This window comes from Sus scrofa, chromosome Y (genome assembly GCF_054392235.1).
Source record: "Sus scrofa isolate SSC_HxYL_T2T_F1_AM1 chromosome Y, Sscrofa_HxYL_maternal_Yorkshire_Landrace_v2.0, whole genome shotgun sequence".
Classification (NCBI taxonomy): domain Eukaryota; kingdom Metazoa; phylum Chordata; class Mammalia; order Artiodactyla; family Suidae; genus Sus; species Sus scrofa.
Window position 1 is genome coordinate 13,918,627 of NC_139402.1, and position 20,535 is coordinate 13,939,161.

At 42.6% G+C, this 20,535-nt stretch overlaps 2 protein-coding genes across 2 annotated transcripts in view; one reads left to right on the forward strand and one right to left on the reverse strand.

Annotated features, from left to right (window-relative positions):
* Positions 1–1,236: 1,236 nt before the first annotated feature.
* LOC110257890 (heat shock transcription factor, Y-linked-like) lies at positions 1,237–2,963 on the reverse strand. Its single transcript, XM_085009137.1, has 2 exons — positions 2,451–2,963; positions 1,237–2,028 (listed from the first exon to the last, which is right to left on the reverse strand). The coding sequence occupies exons 1-2, from the start codon at positions 2,961–2,963 to the stop codon at positions 1,237–1,239; spliced, it is 1,305 nt and encodes a 434-aa protein (XP_084865263.1).
* Positions 2,964–8,712: 5,749 nt separating this feature from the next.
* LOC110257960 (heat shock transcription factor, Y-linked-like) overlaps positions 8,713–20,535 on the forward strand; it is a 63,809-nt gene continuing 51,986 nt past the window's right edge. Inside the window, exon 1 of the mRNA XM_021080974.2 lies at positions 8,713–8,771. Within this exon, the coding sequence (XP_020936633.2) occupies positions 8,713–8,771 (59 nt within the window). The remainder of the gene's footprint in view (positions 8,772–20,535) is intronic.

Here is a 20,535-nt window from a genome sequence, read left to right on the forward strand (position 1 = left end):
GGACATGTCAAATGCTCCTCTCTAATTATCAAGCATTTCAAATATTAAAAAACGGCAAAATAATCTGCCATTGGAAACAATTAAAACGACAAAAGGACAACCTGCAATGGGAGACAATTATTTCAGATGATGCAACTAATAAGGGCTCAATCTCTAAAATCTACAACCAACCTATACACCTCAACAACAAAACAGCCAATTACTCAGTGGAAACATGGGAAAGAGACCTGCATAGACATTTCTCCAAAGAGAATATACAGAGGGCCAACAAGCACATAAAGAAATTCTCAACATCACTGTTTATTAGAGAAATGCAAATCTACACTACTATGAGGAATCACTTCACACTGGACAGAATGGCCGACATTAACAAGTCCACACATGAGAAAACGCTAGAGAGGGTATGGAGAAAAGAAAACTCTCTTACACTGTGGGAGGAGTGTAAATTGTTACAACCGCTATGGAAACACTTCAGAAAACTAAATATAGAACTAGCATATGACCCAGCAATCCTACTCTTGGGGATACACCTGGGGAAAAAAAAAAAAAACTTTCCATGAAAAGGTTACAAGCACATGTATGTCCATTGCAGCCGGATTCACAAGAGGAAAGACATGGAAATAACCTAAATGACCATTGGAAAGAATGGATTAAGGGATGTTGTATATATACACAATGCAACACTACTCAGCCATAAGAAAAGAACAGAATAATGCCATTTGCAGCAACACGGCTGGAACTGGAGACACTCCTACTAAGTGAAGTAAGCCAGAAGGAGGAAGGCAAGCACAATATGACATCACTTATGTGTGGAATGTGATATATGGCACAAATGAAACTTTCCACAGGAAAGACACCCATGGATTTGGAGAACAGGGTTTTGGTTGCCAAGGGGGAGGGTGCAGGATTGTGATGGACTGGGATTCGGGGGTTGAAAATGCAAACTATTGCATGTGGAGCGGGTATAAAATGAGGTCATGCTGTATAGCAATGGGAACTATCTCTAGTCACTTTTGATGCAGCATAATGTGAAACAAAGGATATGTATTGTGTGGGTGTGTGTCTTGGGTGGGTGGGTGTGTGACTGGGCCACTTTGCGGCACAGTATGAAAGTGATAGAACACAGTAAACCAGCTATGATGGAAAAATCATTTTAGAAAAATAAATGCAGCATCCTTTTACTCTTAACTGTGTCAAAAGTAAAGATATTGAAGCTATGAAGATGAACATACAAGTTTATTGCTGAAATAACAGAATTGCAGGAATTTGGTGACATTTGCCAGCATAAATTTTCATCTTCACTCTCCTGCATAACCTATAGTCCTTTGATAGGTCAGTGGTAATTAGGGTGATGTTCAGATTCGAAGAGAACTGAGGATTTGGCCTTGAAAGTGAGGCAGCAGATGTGTCAGTGGTCATTGGCATTGGGAACCATGGATGGGCTGCTGCTTGGGGGTTAGACACAGGGCACTCAGTTGGTGATATATTCTGGTATCTGGTTGGCAAAGGAGAAGGCTCCACCCTCAGTCCAAAATAACCACTTGGGAAGTTAGAAATAAGGTGGTACTGAGAAATGGAAGTGGTAGTTGTAATGAAATTCACGATGTGGCCACTTGCTGGAGAGTAGCTGCTTTGTGAGTGCATGTGAAATGTGGTCAACTGACTAAAAATAGCATGTTGAGCCATGACAATTTGTCCTGGTGGCCTGACTGATGGTGATGATGGAGAAGAAAGACCACTTCTAGTTGGGGTAGTTGTATTAGAAATTCTCTGGCTCATAGAAGGCCATCTTATTAAAGGCACATTTAGGTTTGTAGAGGCTGAAAATGCATCTTCTCCATGAGTTTCTGCAACCACATCAGAATTATGGTTATCCACATTACCCCCTGTTCTAGAGCGCTTCTTGCTGCAACCTTGAAGTAGAGAAGCCGATACTGGAGAAGCATTTTTCACCCTGACTCTTCTTTTCATCCTCACCAACAGATGGGGACAGCCCCGTTTAAAATTTGGATTATGGTAGAACTGCAGCTAAAACCAAAAGAGAAGGTATTTAGTGACTTTTTAAACAAAGATACGAGGACAAAGAATCCATAAAAATCTGACTTGTTTCATCACACAGAGTTAATGTCAGGAAATAATACTCATCTATTACTAACATTTTCAAAAATTTATGTAGTGGGAACAGGCAATTATGGTCCTTAAATAAAAATGCCTGGTGTATTTACAGTAACAGTATGAGGTTCAGGGGCTTGTATTGGGTGAGGTTCATCGAGAAGGCTCCAGGTGGCTAGGAAATTTCTCTATCACCCCAAATATTTTATGACCAAGTGGCCTTCAACTTAAAAGCGTAGCAGTACTTCATCCCACTTTCAAGGTCTACTATGACACTATATGTATGAACATATTTGCAGATGTCCCTCTGTAAATAGTAACTGGACATTTCATAATACCTTGTTCCAAGCAGAGACTTCATTATCTTCTGCCAGAATGTTGGCTAGTGAGGCAGGTCTTTGAAAATTCCTTTGCAATTTAGTAAATCCATAAAGGTTAAGCTGTCGAACTAAGCTTTTCATACTCTCAGTTTCAAAAATTCTGAAGGGAGCCTTTCTCTCCAGAACTTCTTTCTTGAAGCGTTCTTCATTAATCACGATCGAGGTTCCATTTTCATCCCACCAAATGGACTTAAATCGATCACTTTCAACAATTTCCCAAAGTTTTCTGGGAAAGAGCAGAGGAAGAAAATCACTATCTTCATCTGGTTCAGAGGCACACAATGTGTGGCATGGCTCCTTCATCAGGGAGCCCTCAGACAAAGCCTGGAAAGCTTTTTCTTCAATCTGAGACTTCAAGTCCAAGTCCCCAGTGATTGAGTTATCACACCATGGAGATGTAATGGAGGATTCTGAACCAGTTGGTGCATCTTTAGGAGACACACCTTGAATTTCTGAAGGAGCATTTGCCATCTCAGATTTTTTTCTCTTCAGCTACTTTCCTCACCTGCATGGCTTTTGAACTCTGCAGTTTTAAATGCTGCTTTGGTAAGCCTACACAGATAAACTATCCAATCCATCAAAATGGTTGCCAGCCTGAGTAGCTGTGACATCACAAGACTCTAGTCTCCTAGCAATCTGAGCATCACCTTCAGTCAGGGTTTACTTCTCTATGAAATTAGCCCAGTTAATATAAAATATGATCTCTGTACTTGAACAGTAACCCAAAGAGAGAAAAAAAAATGAGATCAGCAAATGAGATCCTATTCCAATGGAATCTTTTTAATAAAAAATCACATAAATATATAAATCCATTTCATCCCTGAAGTAAACGCAAGTTCTCTCTTGTGCACATATGCACTTGTGCCTCTTAGGTAAGGCCTTGTAAATGGAAGAAAAAAAGTGGCAAAGTGAAACAAAAGTTATGCAGCTCTTGAGAGTGGATAACTAGAATCTGTGCAGTATTTATATTCAGAAAAACATAGCCAGTGTTCTATGGTGGCTAGCTTGTTACAAAAGTGTTCTGATCTCTGCCGTGCTATGGGTTCAATCCCTGGCCTGGGAACTTCTGCATGCCCCAGGTACAGTCCAAAAAATGAAAAGACAAAAAGAAAAGAAAAAAAAACAAATACACAATCAAAAACAAAACAAAACAAAACAAACCAAGACCTTTATCACTAACCAAGACATGGAAGGGCCCTGGGCACCAGGCAAAATATCTATAGCCATAGAGACAAAAAAAGATTGATGGTTGCTTGTGTTAGGAGAGGAAATGTGGGGAAGTACCATCCAAAGGGTATGAGATTTCCTTGTGGATTGATACAATGTGGACTGAGGAATTGATGGGTGCACCACATTCTGAAGATTATATATGCCCTTGAACTGAATACTCTAAAACTTATACCATAATGTCGTCACATTGTTAAAAACTGACAGTGATCTGGTATCACTGATTTTATTATATCGAGTTTTCTGTGTATCCTACGCAAGTAGTCTGTGTGTTAAACAATATTCCAAACATTTTCCGTTAGGTTGCTGAGGGAGGAATGCACAAGGCCAAATAGTGCACAAGAGGAATTTATTAGGGTCTCTGAGGGGGCTGGGCAGAGCCCACGATGGCATCAGCCTTGACTGCAAGGAGGTGTTAGACTTATAAAGCATCTGTGGTGGGAGTCTGTGGTTGGAGTCCACGGTGGGACCTTGCGGCAGGGAAAATGGAGAAGAAAGGGAAGGTCAAGGGAGGTGTAGGGACTCAAGTCCCATGACAGAGCACAGTTAATCCATGTAGGCAGTTAGTCTGTGCAGGCAGTTGCTTCCCACAGGTCCTCGTTTCTTGCTGCCCAACTTGCACATCCACATTCTGGGAGGGGTGTCCACAGCAAGTCTCTCAGGTGAGCAGCAATAGTAGGGGTGTATGGCGGTCTGTCTCCATCCTCCTGGGCTCCTCTCATTCAAGCCTTCCATTATATGGGATAGGGATGAATGTCTACTCTTCTCTATCTGCTTCCTGCTGGCCTGGGGTGAGGAGTACTTGTGGATGGACTTGGTATATGCTACCATAGAGGATGGGAAGAAAGGAAAAATAAGATTAAACATGGGTTGACACCAGTAATGTTGAAGGAGGAGTGTAGTTTCATCTGAGTAGGTTTTAACACGTGATGTGGTATTAACACGTAAATCGCAGGAACTATTGGTCATAAAACATGTTGTCTCCTTTCTGTTGCTATAAGAGAAGACCTTGAAAATATAAGGTTGCTGCTGCCAGCTGATGCTGCTTTGAGAACAGCTGGTGTCATCACGTCTGACAGGGCACATAAACCCTAAGTTCTTGGCAATACAAAGGCTTGCCTGAAATTACTTCCATAAGATTTCCCAGTCTTCCTTGGATGTCTGACCCACAGCTACTCCATTCTGCCTTTTCTCCCTATTGGCCCATGCAGTTGCCATGGTCAATGATCTCTGTATTTCTAGATGAGAGAAGATGCAAGAATTTGGGCCCATACAAATCCTCACCTGAAATCGGTCTGAAGGCCTGTGCCTCACCGCTGCTCACCTCCCTGAGCTCTGCTCAGCTGATGCTGCAGGTAAACAGCTGCTGTGCCTCAAGTTTTCCTGCACGGAGAGTCTCTAGGCAAGTGCTAACTTGTGGTCACAATTGGCCATACTCCCCCATGGTCGTACATTTGATCATAGTTTGGGGAGGCATTTCATGACCATTTCATCTCACAGTGCCAGCAATGAACATTGCTAGGTCTGGCAATGATGTCACAGATAGGCCACTCAATGTGCTAGTCCTGGACAAAGCCATACTAGGAGTAGCCAAAAGTCTCTGGACCACCCATCTTCCTCGTCTATTATGGTCCAGGAAAATATTCCCTCTTGTTGCATGTTCCCATATCTAGAGACCACTGATCTCATATGGAACTATATATCATTTTCAGTGACTCAGTTACACTTCTGGAAATGCAAGAGACAGCAATTTTGTGGACACAGTGAATAAAACATAAACCTAGAGACTCTCATGCTGAGAGAAGGAAGTCAGAAAGAGAAAAACAAAGACCACATGATAACACTTATATCTGGTGTCTATTTTAGAGCACAAGTGAAGCTTTCCACAGAAGAGAAAAACATGGATTTTGAGAATAGACTTGTGGTTTCCAGGGGGAGGGGGACTGGGACAGAGTGGGATTGAGTGGGAGCTTGGAGTTCATTGACGCAGTCTCTTGCCTTCGGAATGGATAAGCAGTGAGATCCTGCTGTGTAGCCCTGGGAACTATGTCTCCTCACTTGTGATGGAGCAAGATAATATGAGAAAATAATATAAACATGTCTATGTACCTGGCTCACCATGCTGTGCAGTAGAAAATATAACAATATATTGGTGGCAATAAAAACAAATTAACCTATTCTGATAAGGAGTGGAAAAATATATGAAAATATTTGTGGTCTCTTAAAAATTAAGTGGAAAGCAGTATTCATAAAGTCATAAATGAAAATTGAAAAGCTTCACACAAAACAGCCCTGTTTTATCGCTGTTCAGCTGGATTAGTCTGTTCCTTCTCTTTAAAGGAAATTTCATTCTGACTTGTCCACTCAGCTGTACTCCCCAGTGTTCTTAGGCTGGTTATCCCTAGATAGTTTAAACATTCCCAACACAAGGGAGCCTTTAAATTTCGATTAATGTAGCCCAGGAGAGTTATGTCACTTGGCTAAAGTCTTACTTGGTGATTGAGCTTGAGTAACAGTTGAAGGAAACATAATTGTGCCCTTGTGAGAGCAGGTATTAGTTGGCCAGGTGAGGGGATCCCACCTAGGAACATCACTGATAAGAGCCTTGGAGGGGAGAAACCCGCCAAGGTAGATGAGAAGGTCAACAAATGACCATGTGTTCGGGGGGGGGGCAATCTTGGGATAGTGGTCTCCTTCTGATGGTGACTTCTTTTTGTCCAGGCATTGGTGTTTTTGTTATTAGGGCCTTGTTTTAGGGTGAGTTTGATGTCAGTAGTTCTCTCTGTAGACCAGTGCAATGTGGATGTCCTTCTTAAGAGGGAACTAGAGATTTTCAGAGTTATTTTATTCACTTTGCTTGTGCATATGGTACTTAAGTATTCCTGAAAAGAGACCTTCCATCTAGGCTGGAGACAACCCTTTAAATGATACTTTCCCAGAATGTATAACCCCCTGGTTATCGTGGGGCATCAGATATTCTCGCAGAGACAGATTGCAGCACTCAGCTTCACATGCTGAGATTTTGTTCTTAGTACCCCCCTTAAACATTGAAATATTGTAACACAGCCTCAAAGAACTATTTGGGAAGTGAGTTTTAGAAAGTGAACCCTAACCTCAAAACACAGAACTAGAGTATGAGTCACAAGATTGTCTCTAAAATGATCCTCATTTTCACCAGACATTGTCAACCCAAAACTGTAGAAGGAATACCCCAAATGGAGAACATATTTTCAAAGCATTTCTTTTCATTAATGTGTATTCTGGGGAGCCAGGAAGATCCAGGCTGCCTCTTGGATTTCCCACAGTCATGGCTCTTGAATTCACAGCTGTTCCTTACCTATCTTCCCTCCTCTGATTTAGGGGCACACTTTTCCCATGCTACAAGGTCATCAGGATGGCAAATGTCTGAGAAGGAGGGAGTAAGTTGTGAGCTATATCTTTATAGATTGGGTTCATACCTTCCATCCGACAATTTCTCCCCTGTAACACGGTAATTTACACTTAGGAAATTTGCAAATACACACACACACACACACACACAGAGAGAGAGAATGCAAATTTTAAACACCTGGCCAAGTAGAATCTCACTTTATTGTAAAACATTACCTAGTCACTCAACCAACGTAACAAAGGATTTCAAAAGCAAATACAAATTAAAGGCCAATCGATTCATGTAACCTGTTATCAAGAGTATGAACAAGGTAAGGTTAAGAAGGTTCAGAAACCTTTCTTTTAGCAGAGAGACAGAAACCTAATTCAAGTTTTACACGAGCTTACATTTAAAGTTTGTTTGTTTTTTAACTTTAAACTCCCAGTCAGTCCCGACCAAGCTTGGAAATCCTGTCTAGTGTCCACTTCGCAGAAATCTTCCATCACTTTCTGTATCCGTATTATTCTGTCTGCTAGCTTTCCATTCAAAATAACAAGCTACACGACAGACTTACTTTCTGTTCCCTTAATAGAATGCAATTCCATTCCTCCTTCCTTCTTTACTGAAAACACAATGTCTACTTGTCTGGGTGGACTTTTTATCACTTCTAAAAGTATGTGTTTCCTGGTACAGAACATCACAGCATAGCACCAAAACACCGATAATAGTCTTAAGTGATGTTGCTGTCCCTTCTTAGTAACTGAAGCCTCAGCATCCGATTTGACTTTTATCAAACCTAGGTGCAATAAGAAAAGCTTCTGCCAATGACTCTGAAGACATGCCCATTTAAGTTAGATCAACCTACTTTAACTTTAATATCAGATGTTAATTTAACACGGAATATTTTCCAGTTCATGTGAATCTAAAATTACCTTACCTTATGTATTTTGAGAGTTCATATAAGAGCTTAATTTCCTTCAAGCCAATTAAGTAGAGCTTTTTGATGAAGTAATTTTGGCAAGGCCATACATGCACAACACAAACAATGATACATACAAAACAGGAAGCTCAGATTTCCCATTCCAAAGTCTCAGCCATGAATAAGGTACACCTGTGTGAAACCCATCAGCTGCAAGAGACACTGGCTTCAAACTGGGTTCCTGACAGATGGAACAAATCAAGGTCACTTGTCTAGGTGGCTAAACATCTTTTAATAATGTTTAGAACAAAAGACAAACGATTTCTCCTTGACCCTGAGAATTCAACTTGCAAAATGTACCCCTATTCCTGAAATTTCTATTTCAGAAAGATGGTGGAGCTAAGGCTTCCAGATGTCCAGGCAGAACACCTGCATCTCAAGGACACAGGCAAATTTCTCTTGGGATGACTTTGTTTCCTTGAGGGCAGAAAACTTTTCCCTCAGAACTGAGGAGCCTCTTCCCTGAGTCTTAAAGGCCCTGTCAATTAGTCCAGGCATGGAGTTTGTGGGCCCTGTCCTAATATGTGTAGATGTGTCTGTCAGGGGAAGGCTGGCTGATAAAAGGGACTGAAAGAATGGCATGCCCTTCACTGGTCCCCGGGTCTGGATTAGTTTAGTGTACAGGTCAGACATGGGAAGGGGACATGGACCCTGGTTATGCCTACGATTCCATTAGTGACTTCGGTCAGGGGCCTGTATTGAGGTTGGCAGAGGTTTGCGGACTGGTCTTTTAACTCAGTTTGAACGGGAGCAAGCTGCTGAGCTATGGAATGGGTGGAGGTGTCCCATAACCAGGGCAAAAGAACGGAGGCTGGGAGAGGTAGCTTATCATGTTCTAGATGAGCAAGGGGGAGGAGAGAGGACTCGGAAAGAGAGACAGGAGTGAGAAGTCTGAGGGAGGCTCTGAAATTAGATAAAATATCTCTGCGAAGAGTTGGGGCTGGGCACTTGGTTAATATCAGGAAAGAACAGCTAAAGGGTGTCCCTGATGGGGTGCAGTTTGGAAGGGGTTTTGGTAAGGGTTTGGAGATGAGACCACCAACATGCACAATAGAGACTTGAGAGGGGTGTTTGTGACCTGTTAATTCAGGTTGTGCTGAGTAAGTGGCCCCTGTGTTGATAAGAAAGGATACCAGCTTACCTACAACTAGCAGAGTTACCTGGTGCTTCACCCGAGGAGTAGTTGTGGGTCCGGGATCCAGGGGTTTCCAGGGCACCCTTAGTCTTCTGTGATCCTGCCAAGGTGGCTTGGCCTGTTGAGGTCCAAGGATTCTGATCTCTCTGCAGGGAGAGATGTGGCCCTCCCCTGAGAGGTTTCCAGTGGCCTCTCTTATCACACCTGCAGCAGGGGCCTGGAGTGCTTTAGAGCCATTGTCCAGGGGAGGGAGCTGATATTTGTGGGAGCGCTGAATGGCAGTTGCCTGCATTTTGTATTTAGCCTGATCTCTTTTTAAGTGTTGGCTTTCAGCCTCTTTATGCTGATTATTAAAGACCTTGAAGGTGAGCGTGAAGACATCCTGCTGAGGGGTTTGAGGGCCATCCTCCCACTTTTGTAATCTGTGCCTTATGTCAGGGACAGACTGAGAGATGAAGGGAGTGTGGAAGGAAAGATTCCCTCCAAATGGGAAAGGTCTAACTATGTATCTTTTTGAAGTGACTGTGTTAATCAGGAAGGAGAGCAGGTTTTTCATGTGGGTTTGTCTAATTTCTTCTTCTTTTTTTAGTTAAGACCTGCATCACATAGTCCTCCTATGAGACAAGTTACCATGTGACTCTGGTGTCTGAAGGCCTGGGAATCGACTGGAGAGTCCCAGTTTGGATCCTGTCTTGGGACTGCTACCGCCCGCACTCTTTGGTTCTAGTTTTGCCAGCAGAGGTCATCTGTGTGGGCCTGAGTGGCTAACCAGACCCTTTCCTTTTCCGCAAGGTCGAGGAGGAAGGATAAGGTGACATCAACACCATGGCAGGTAAGGTCACAGTACTGAGTGATTTGTTCAAATTCCTTAAATGTAGATGGAGGGATCAGAAGAGAAGGAGTCTCATCTTTTTTGTTTTTCAATTTAAGTGGGAGGGGTTGGACATGGAAATAGGGACATGGACCTGGGCAATCCCTCCAGTGCTGGCAACTTCCCCTCAAGGGACCAAAGGAGCTGGTTGGGAGGTGTTTGGAGAAGGAGGAAGCTGGGTACAGAAATGTGTATGAGGAGGAGAGAAAGAGGGGTATCTGGGTTAGGATGGGGAGAAGCTGAGGACAACTTGGGTAGGGGAGTGGAGGATTTTGTGTTGGGGGAGAGCTGGAGGCATGGAGAGATTTGTATTGTGGAGAATAATGGTCTGCAGGATCAAAGCAGGAGCTGTCAGAATGAGAGGGAATATGACATGAATGATGGAGAAGAATTTGAAATGTGAAACAGGGGGAACAGAGGGAGGCCTGTGGGCTGAGAGTAAAGACACAGCGACTTTCATGCCACTCGTCATTACATTGACAAATGTTATTGAGGTCACTCAAGCTATTTACATTGAATGTGGACTTGTGGTTGCCAAGGGGGAGAGGGAGAGGGAGGGAGTGGGATGGATGGGGTGCTTGGGGTTAATAGATGCCTTCTAGTGCCTTTGGATTGGATTAGCAATGGGATCTTGTTGTGTAGCCCTAGGATCTCTGTCTGGTCCCTCAGGGTGGAGCATGATAAAGGGAGAAAAAAGAATACATACATGTATGTGGAAGGGGCTCACCACGCTGTACAGTGATGAAGCAGAACGTGAACAGAACACTGTGGACCAGCTATAATGGAAAAACAAATACAACATCACTATAGAAAAAAATTGAAAGTGGCATTTTGGGAGCATTGAGAGCCATTAGCTAATGTTTATTCTGTGCACACGGAGTTACAGAAGAAGTAAAGATGCTTGGACCTAACATTTCCTCTTAGGAATACCTAAATTCCATAAGAGGCAGCCAAGAGGTGTGTTCTGTGGAGGAGTGGAGGGCTTCTTCACCATGATGAGGACTAAGAGGGGACGTGGGCTAAGGAAGGGGCCACCTTAGGGAGTGCCACTTCTTAGGCTGAGTGTCTCTAAAGTCTGGATAGTGGATGCTGAGGGACAGAGAGAGAGGTTTGCACTGATGTGGGTGTCCACAGATGAGAGGGATGGGGCCAAGTGTCTATGCATTCTACAAACCTAGGGTGATGCTTTGTTGCAGAAGGTTGTACTCTGATGTGCCAGAGGAACTGGGGCCCAAGAGCCATGCTGACAGGAGACCCAGAAAAGTGACATTTTCTCACCCAAGTATAAGAAGGCAAGTGCTGGATGCAGAGTCAGTCATGGAAAGGTGGAATTCCCCGTTAGTGGTTTCTGCCTGACTGAGCAGGAGAGGACTGGTGCAGAGGAGCCTGGATCAGGGACCCAAACCTGGGTGGGTTCCAGAGGTTAAGCCAGGAAGAGCTGCCCCTGCCTGCTGCTCTCTGGCTTTCAAACCCAGGAGTTTGGGGCACCACTGATCTGATTCCCATTCTCGTATCATGCCCGCTTGGGGTTTAGCACCATATGTGAAGTTTGCTGAGGGAGGAGTGGGCAAGGGCATTTGATAAACAGGAGAGATTTATTAATGGCTCAGGAGGGCACCAGCCTTGACTGTGAGGAGGGACTAGGCTTATAAAGGATCTGTGGCAGGAATCTGGGGTGGGAGTTCACAGCAGGATCTTTGATGGGAACAATGAAGAAAGAGGAGGGGAAGGTCAAGGGAGGAGTAGGGGGTCAAGTCCCATGACAGAGAGCAGTTCATCACTATAGAAGTTAACATATGCCTCCAGGTGTTTTCCTCAGTCCGTTGGTTCTTGCTGCACAAACTGAGCAACCAATTCTGGGATAGGTTGTCCATAGCAGGTGTCCAATTTGAACAGCCATATATATGGGATCAATGGGGGTCTGTCTCCACGCTGCTGGGAACCTGACATTTTCATAGTCATATTAGCACAGCAAATATGATTCTTGTTGGTATGTCTATCAATATATGCTAAGCATTCATGAAGTAGCGATTTTGTGTTTATGTAAGGCCCATACCATTAAGGAAATCCAACAAGTAGGAGATAAGTCATAACAAGAGAGTTTATAAGAAAAACGACTTATATGAGTGTAAGAGGAAACTTGCCATTCTTGAAAGAGCCAAAGGATATAATCCAAGATTATATGGAATCGTAGTCTTTTTTTTTTCTTTTGTTAGAACAGGAAATAGGCGGAGGGGTTTTGGTGAGGAAATAAGTAGGGCATAGAGTCAGGAGCATTGAGGTTTCCCATAGGTTTTGTGACCAGGAAATGGCCAGGGGATGTGTGAGAAGGCTAGGCCTTCCTGGCATTATGGGGTTGCAGGTTTCCTAGGGGCTTGTGGCTGAAGTAACCAGTGTCAGGCTTAGCCTCAGGCTGTAAAAGGTGCATATGATGAAAGGGTGAGACTGTTCCAAGATAGGGTCATGGAGGGGTAGGTGGAGAGGGTGAGAATTTGCCAAGGTATGGTGTGCGGTGGAACTTACAAAGCTAAAAGGTAGTCAGGGCCATCATTGTTCCAGAGAGTTGGTTCTTATTTGGAAAATATAAGGGTCTCAGCAGTTTGGGTGCATTGATCTGGTTTTCTGAACATTATTGTGTAGGAGTCCAGAAACAAAGGAGTAGCAACATAAAATAGGACCTAGATTTTATGAAGTGGTCTTAATATGGGATAACAAGCTGCTCCTTTGCACAAAGAGACCTCATGTTTGGTAAGAATTTCTGAGGCTTCATGGCTGAAAGAAGTGTTACAAAAATGTTGTGTGTGGTTTCCCATTCCAGCTTTGGTAAATATTTAATATGTGTCAAAAATACATGATGCTTTCCATATTTATCACATTTAAGGACGGAATATTTTCCCAACTAGAAAGAGTGTCTAGTTTGGCACTATGTCTTAGTGTAATGCAGTTCTTAAGTCAGAATGCTTTGTATTAACAAATGGTCGTGAATTTTCCTTTCAGTAAACATTTCATGAAGATAGACACTCCACGAAATGTAGTTTCATGAAATTTGACAGTGATTTCTCCTGATTTTTTTTTTTTTTTTTTTTTTTGGAGAATGTTAGTGTCTATTTTCTTCACAGGACATGCCCTTAGATTTACACATGCAGATTTTGTGGGGGATTGGCTGATAAAATATTATGTATATGTGAAAAAAATAGGAGTTCATGTTAAGAATTAAAACAGTCTCATTAAACTGTGGCTGAGAATTTTGGGGTGCTAGAATGGCTGGATCATATATGAAAGAAGTCACCTTTGGGGCTATCAGGGGAAGACAGCCTAATTCAGGTGTCTCTGAGCTCCAAATTGCAAACTGTACCTTGAATCACAACCATAGGAGAGAGTGCAAAGTTTTATCTTGAAAAGATGCCTATAATACGTTGTATGAACTTACCTGTATAACGAATGAGATTTAGTTTGGGCTTTGCATCTCTTTACTATTTAGCATTGATGCACAGTGGTTTCCTTTCTCTTAGTCATGAGATGCTCGACTAAATTGGATGGTAATATTGTCTTTAATCTTATATATGTGTGTACACATACACACACACATATATTTCTCAAAGGAATTTATCACATCTGTAGTTGTATAATGATCATAACAATCTGATTTCACAGATTTCCATCCCAAAGCCCAAGCACATCCCACCACCCACCAAACTGTCTCCTCCAGAGACCACAATTTTTTTCAATGTCTGTGAGTCAACATCTCTTCTGCAGAGAAGTTCAGTCTATCCTTTTTTCAGATTCCACAGATCAGTGAAAGCATTTGTTGTTGGTGTCTCATTGTATGGCTGACTTCACTTAGCATGATCGTTTCTAGGTCCATCCATGTTGCAAAAAAAATGCCAGTGTTTTGCTCCTTTTAAAGGCTGAGTAATATTCCATTGTGTATATGTACCACATCTTCTTGATCCACTTCTCTGTTGATGGACATTTAGGTTGTTTCCATGTCTTGGCTATTGAAAATAGTGCTGCAATGAACATTGGAGTGCATATGTCTTTGCGAGTCACGGTTTTTTGGGTAGATGCCCAGGAGTGGGATTGCTGGATCCAATGGGAGTTCTGTGTTTAGTTTTCTGAGGACTCTCCATACTGCTTCCCACAATGGTTGCACCAATTGACAATCCCACCAACAGTGTACTAGGGTTCCTTTTTCACCACACCCTCTCCAACACTGATTGTTTGTAGATTTTGGATGATGGGCATTCTGGCTGGTGTAAGGTGGTACCTCAGAGAGGTTTCGATTTGCATCTCTCTAATAATGAGTGATGTCGAACATCCTTTCATGTGTTTCTTGGCCATCTGTATGTCTTCTTTGGAGAACTGTCGGTTTAGATCTTCTTCCCGTTTTTCGATGGGGTTGTTTGTTTTGTGGGTGTGGAGCTGCAGAAGGTGTTTATAAATTTTGGGCATGAATGCCTTGTCAGTCCCTTCACTTCCAAAGATTTTCTCCCATTCTGTGGGTTGTCTTTTTTGTTTTGTTTAGGGTTTCCTTTGCTGTGCAGAAGCGTTGAAGTTTGATTAGGTCCCATTTGTACCTTTTTGTTTGTGTTGTCAATACTGTGAGAGGTGGATCCGAGAAGATGTTGCTACCGTTTATATCAGAGTGTTTGGCCTATGTTTTCCTCCAGGAGTCTGATAGTGTCTGGTCTTATATCTGCGTCTTTCATCCATGTGGAGTTCATTTTTGTGTATGGTGTTAGGGAGTGTTCTCATTTCATCCTTTTCCATGTGGCTGTCCTGTTTTCCCAGCACCACTTACGGAACCAGCTGTCCTTTCTCCATTGTATATTCTTGCCTCCTTTGTCATAGATGAGTTGGCTGTAGGTGTGTGGGTTTACCTCTGGGCTTTCTCCCCTGTTCCAGTGATCTCTATTTCTGTCTTTGTGACAGTACTATGCGGTTTTGATGATTGTTGCTTTGTAGTAGAGTCTGAAGTCCGGGAGCCTGATTCCTCCAGCTCCATTTTTCTTTTTCAGGATGTCTTTGGCTAGTGTGGGTCTTTTGTGCTTCCAAAGAAACTTTAAAACATTTTGGTCGAGTTCTGTGAAAACACTCCTTGGTGATTTGATAGGGGTTGCATTGAATCTGTAGATTGCCTTGGGTAGTATAGTCATTTTGATAATATTAACTCTTCCAATCCATGAGCATGGTATATCTTTCCATCTATTGGTGTCATCTTTGATTTCTTTCATCAGTGGCTTATAGTTTTCAGAGTACAGGTCTTTTGTCCCTTTAGGTAGGTTTACTCCTAGGTTTTTTTTTTTTTTTTTTTTTTTTTTTGGATACAATGGTAAACGGGATTGCTTCCCTAATTTCTCTTTCTGCTCTTTCATTGTTAGTGTATAGAAATGCCATTGATTTCTGTGTATTGATTTTGTATCCTGCGACTTTGCCAATTTGGTGGATGAGCTCTAACAGTTTTCTGGTAGAGTCTTGAGGATTCTCTAGGTATAGTATCATGTCATCTGCAAATAGGGAAAGTTTCACTTCTTCCTTTCCAATTTGGATTCCTTTTATTTCTTTTACTTCTCTGATGGCTGTGGCTAGGCCTTCCCGAACAATGTTGAAGAGTAGTGGCGAGAGCGGACATCCTTGTCTTGTTCCTGATCTCCACGGGAATTCTTGCAGCTTTTCGCCATTGAGAATGATGTTTGCTGTGGGTTTGTCATATATGGCCTTTATCATGTTGAGGTAGGTTCCTGTTATGCCCACTTTCTGAAGGGTTTTTTTATCAGAAATGGGTTTTGGATTTTGTCAAAGGCTTTATTTCGACATCTATTGGGAGGATCATATGGTTTTTCTTCTTCCGTTTGTGAATGTGGTGTATCACCTGATGGATTTGAGGATATTGAGGAGCCCTTGCATCCCTGGGATAAATCCCACTTGATCATGATGTCCAATCCTTTGAATGTATTGTTGGATGCGGTTTGCTAGTATGTTGTGGAGGATTTTTGCATTGATGTTCATCAGTGAAATTGGCGTGTAGTTGTCTTTTTTTGTGGTGTCTTTGTCTGGTTGTGGTATCAGGGTGATAGTGGCCTGATAGAATGAGTTTGGGAGTATCCCTTCTTCTGGAATTTTTGGAAATAGATTCAGAAGGAGAGGTGTTAGCTCTTCTCTAAATGTTTGATAGAATTTGTCTGTGAAGCCATCTGGCCCTGGACTTTGGTTGGTTGGAAGTTTTTAAATCACCGTTTCAATTTCAGTTCTTGCGATTGGTCCAATTGTCTTTTCTACTTCATCTTGGTTTAGTCTAGGAAGATCGTACTTATGTAAGAATTTGCCCATTTCTTCTAGTTTTTCCATTTTATTGGCATATAGTTGCAGATAGTAGTCTCTTAGGATCCTTTGTATTTCTGTGATGTCCGTGTTACTTCTCCGTTTTCATTTCTAATTTGATTGATTTGAGTCCTCTCTTTTTTTTGCTTGATAAGTCTGGCTAGGGGTTTATCAATTTTGTTGATCTTTTCAAAGAGCCAGCTTTTCGTTTCATTCATCTTTTCGATGGGTTTCTTTGTTTCTATGTCATTGATTTCTGCTCTGCTCTATGATTTCCTTCCCTCTACTGACTTTAGGTCTTGTCTGTTCTTCTTGCTCTAGCTGCTTCAGATGTAGAGCTATCTTGTTTATTTGAGCTTTTTCTTGTTTCCTGAGGTGGGCTTGTTTGGATATAAACTTTCCTCTTAGAACGGCTTTTGCTGCATCCCAAGGGTTTTGGAGTGTTGTATCTTGTTGTCATTTGCTGCCAGGTAATTTTTAATTTCCTCTTCGATTGCTTCAGTGATCCATTGCTTGTTGAGTAGCATGTTGTTTCGCCTCCATGTGTTTTCGTTTTTTGCAGTTTTTTGCTTGTTGTTGATTTCCGGCCGTATAGCGTTGTTGTCGGAAAGGATGCTTGATGTGATTTCGATTTTCTTGAAGTTACCGAGGTTGGATTTGTAGCCCAGGATGTGATCCATCTTAGGGACTGTTCCATGTGCACTTGAGAAGAATGTGTATTCCGTTGCTTTTGGATAAAATGTCCTATAAATATCTCTTAAGTCCATCTGGTTTAATGCATCATTCAGGACTTGTGTTTCCTTATTGATTTTCTGTCTGGTTGATCTGTGCATTGCTGTAAGTGGGGTGTTCAAGTCCCCCACGATGATTGTGTTATTGTCAATTTGTCCTTTTATGGTTGTTAGCGGTTGCGTTATATATAGTGGTGAACCTGCGTTGGATGCATAGATATTTAAAATTGTTATATCATCTTCATGGATTGATCCTTTGGTCATTATGTAATTGGCCTTCTTTGTCCCTGAAAGTATTCTTCATTTTAAAGTCTGATATGAGTCTTGCTCCTCCAGCTTTCTGTTGATCCCTGTTTGCATGAAATAGTTTCTTCCATCCTCTCCCTTTCAATTTGTATGTGTCCCTATGGGTCTCTTGAAGACAGCATATGTACGGGTCTTGTTTTTGTATCCATTCAGCCCATCTACGTCTTTTGGCTGGGGGATTTAGTCCATTCACATTACAGGTGATTATTGATATGTATGTTCTTATTGCCTTTTTATTTATCACTATGGATTTGTTTTTGCTGCTCTTTTTTCTTCCCATCTTCTCTTGTTCTTTTCCGCCTATAGAATTTCCTCTAGTGTTTGTTGTAAGGCTGGTTTCATGTCGCTGAATTCTCTCAGCTTTGGCTTATCTGTGAAGGTTTTGCTATCTTCTTCAAATCTGAGCGAGAGCCTTGATGGGTAGAGGAATCTTGGTTGGAGGATTTTTCCTTTCATCATGTTAAGTCTATCGTGCCACTCCCTTCTGGGCCTGCAGAGTTTCTGTTGAAAACTCTGCCGACACCCTTGTTGGGTTTCCCTGTATGTTATTTGTTTCTTTTCCCTAGCTGCTGTCAAGATTTTCTCTTTGTCTTTAATTTGGGTCAGTTTGATTGATATGTGTCTTGGGGTGTGCCTCCTTGTGTTTATTTTATATAGTACTCGTTGTGCTTCCTGGATTTGAGTGAGCGATTCCTTCCCCATGTTAGCGGAGGTTTTGGCTATTATCTCTTGGAATATTTTTTCTGTCGCCTTCTCTCTCTCTTCTCCTTCTGGCACCCCTCTAATAGGGATGTTGGTGCCTCTAATGTTGTCCCAGAGTACTCTGAGACTCTCTTCGTTTGTTTTCAATCTTTTTTCTCTTTTCTGTTCTACATCCGTAATTTCCAATTATCTGTCCTCCACCTCTCTTATTCATTCTTCGGCCTCCAGGATTCTGCTGTTAGCTGCTTCGAGTGAATTTTTTATTTCAGGCGTTGTATTTTGCATCTCTTCTTGTTTAAGATTTATATCTTGCATCTCTTTGGGCAGTGGTTCCTGTAAGTTATCCATCTTGACCTCCAGTTTATTTCCAATGTCTTGCATCATCTCCAGCATCAACTGTCTAAAGTCTTTTTCCTGGAGGCTGAGATTCTCCTCATGGCCTAGCTGATTTTCTGGGGTTTTCCCTTTCTCCCTCATCTGAGTTATAGTTCTCTGTCTTTTCATGTTTATAGGTTTTTGGTGTGGTGACCTTCTTACAGATAACAGAGTTGTAGCCTCTCTTACTTCTATGTCTGCCCCCCTGTGGCTGGAGTCAGTTTGGGTGCTTGCTGTAGGCTTTCTGATGGGAGGGGCTGATGCCTGCCCCCTGGTAGGTGGAGCCGATTCTAATCCCTCCGGTGGGTGGGGCTTAGTCTCTGGATGGGATTAGAGGCAGCTGTGTGCCTGAGGGGTCTTTAGGTAGGCTGTTTACTGAGGGGCAGGGCTGTGATCCCACCTGGGTTGTTGTTTGTCCTGGGGCCTCTCAGCAGCTGACTGACTGGTGGGGCCTGGCATTTTCCCCAAATGGCCACCTCCAGAGAAACGTGTGGCTGCTGAATATTCCCAAGAGCTTTGCTTTCAATGTCCTTCCCTCACAATAAGCCACGTTCACCCCTGATTTCCCAGGATGTCCTCCAAGGACTGTGGTCAATGTTGACCCAGACTCCCATGGAGACTCTGCTTTGCCCTGGAACCCAGTGCATGTGGAAGTTTGTGTGTGCCTTTGAAGAATGGGGTCTCTGTTTCCCGCAGTTCTGTGGAGCTCCTGCACACAAGCCCCACTGGCCTTCAATGCCAGATACTCCAGGGGCTCTTTCTCCCCGTGCCAGATCCCCACATGGGAGAGTTTGATGTGGGGCTCAGAACTCTCCCTCCTGTAGGTGAGTCTCTGTGGGCCGGTTAGTTTCCAGTCTGTGGAGCTTCCACCCCCCCCCGGGAGGTATGGGGTTGTTTATATCATGAAATTGCCCCTCCTACCTCTTGATGTGGCCTCCTCTTTTTCTTCTGGAGTAGGACGTCTTTTTTAAGGTTTCCAGCCCATTTGGGTGAAGAATGCTCAGTCTTTAGTTGTGAACTTTGTTGTTTTTAGGAGATAAGTTGAACACCAGTCCTTCTATTCCGCCATCTTCCATATAGGTTCTGTCTTTAGTTATATTTATCCAGATGTGTACAGTTTAACTTGCAGAGAGAATGTGCATGGGAAGGGGATTATACAAACGAAGAGGTAACTTAGCAAGGTGAAAAGAGGAGGCCAGGAGAGTGATGACACAGTGACAGGTGTAAAGATCCTCATTTCAGTACCAGGCTCAGGAAGTTTCAGGGTGAGAGTAAAATCACTTTTCCTGTACTCTAAACCCATGGAGCAGCCGATAAAGAAGTAAACAAAGAGTTTGGTTAGGTCCCTTTGGGTTAATTCTGCTCTTATTTCTGTTGCCTTGGGAGAATGAGCTGAGAAAATATTCATGAGGTTGATGTCAGAGAGTGTTTTGCCTATATTCCCTTCTAGGAGTTTGATGGTGTCCTGTCTTCTATTTCAGTCTGTCAGCCACTTGGAGTTTATTTTGGTGCATGGTGTGAGGGTGTGTTCTCATTTCACTGATTTGCATGCAGCTGTCCAGCTTTGCCAGCAATGCTTGCTGAATAGACTTTCTTTTTCCCATTTGATGTTCTTGTCTCCCTTGTCAAAGATGAATTGCCTATAGGTGTCAGGGTTTATTTCCGGGTTCTCTATTCTGTTCCATGGGTCTGTCTGTCTGTTTTGATATTAATACCACACTATTTTGATGACTGTGGCTTTGCAATATTGCTTGATGTCTGTGAAAATATTGCCCCCCCCCCGTAGGTAACATTCTGCTTTTCCCTTACTGCCTTTAGGATCCTCTCTTTATTACGAACTTTTGCCATTTTTCCTAAATTGTGTCTTGGTGTGGGCCTATTTGGGTTCAACTATTTTGCAGCCCTGTCCGCTTCCTGTATGTTGAATTTAGTATCCTTTAGGTTTGGGAATTTTCCAGCGATAATTTCTTCAAATATATATTCCATCCCCTTATCTTTTTCTACTCCTTGTGGAATTCCTATGATG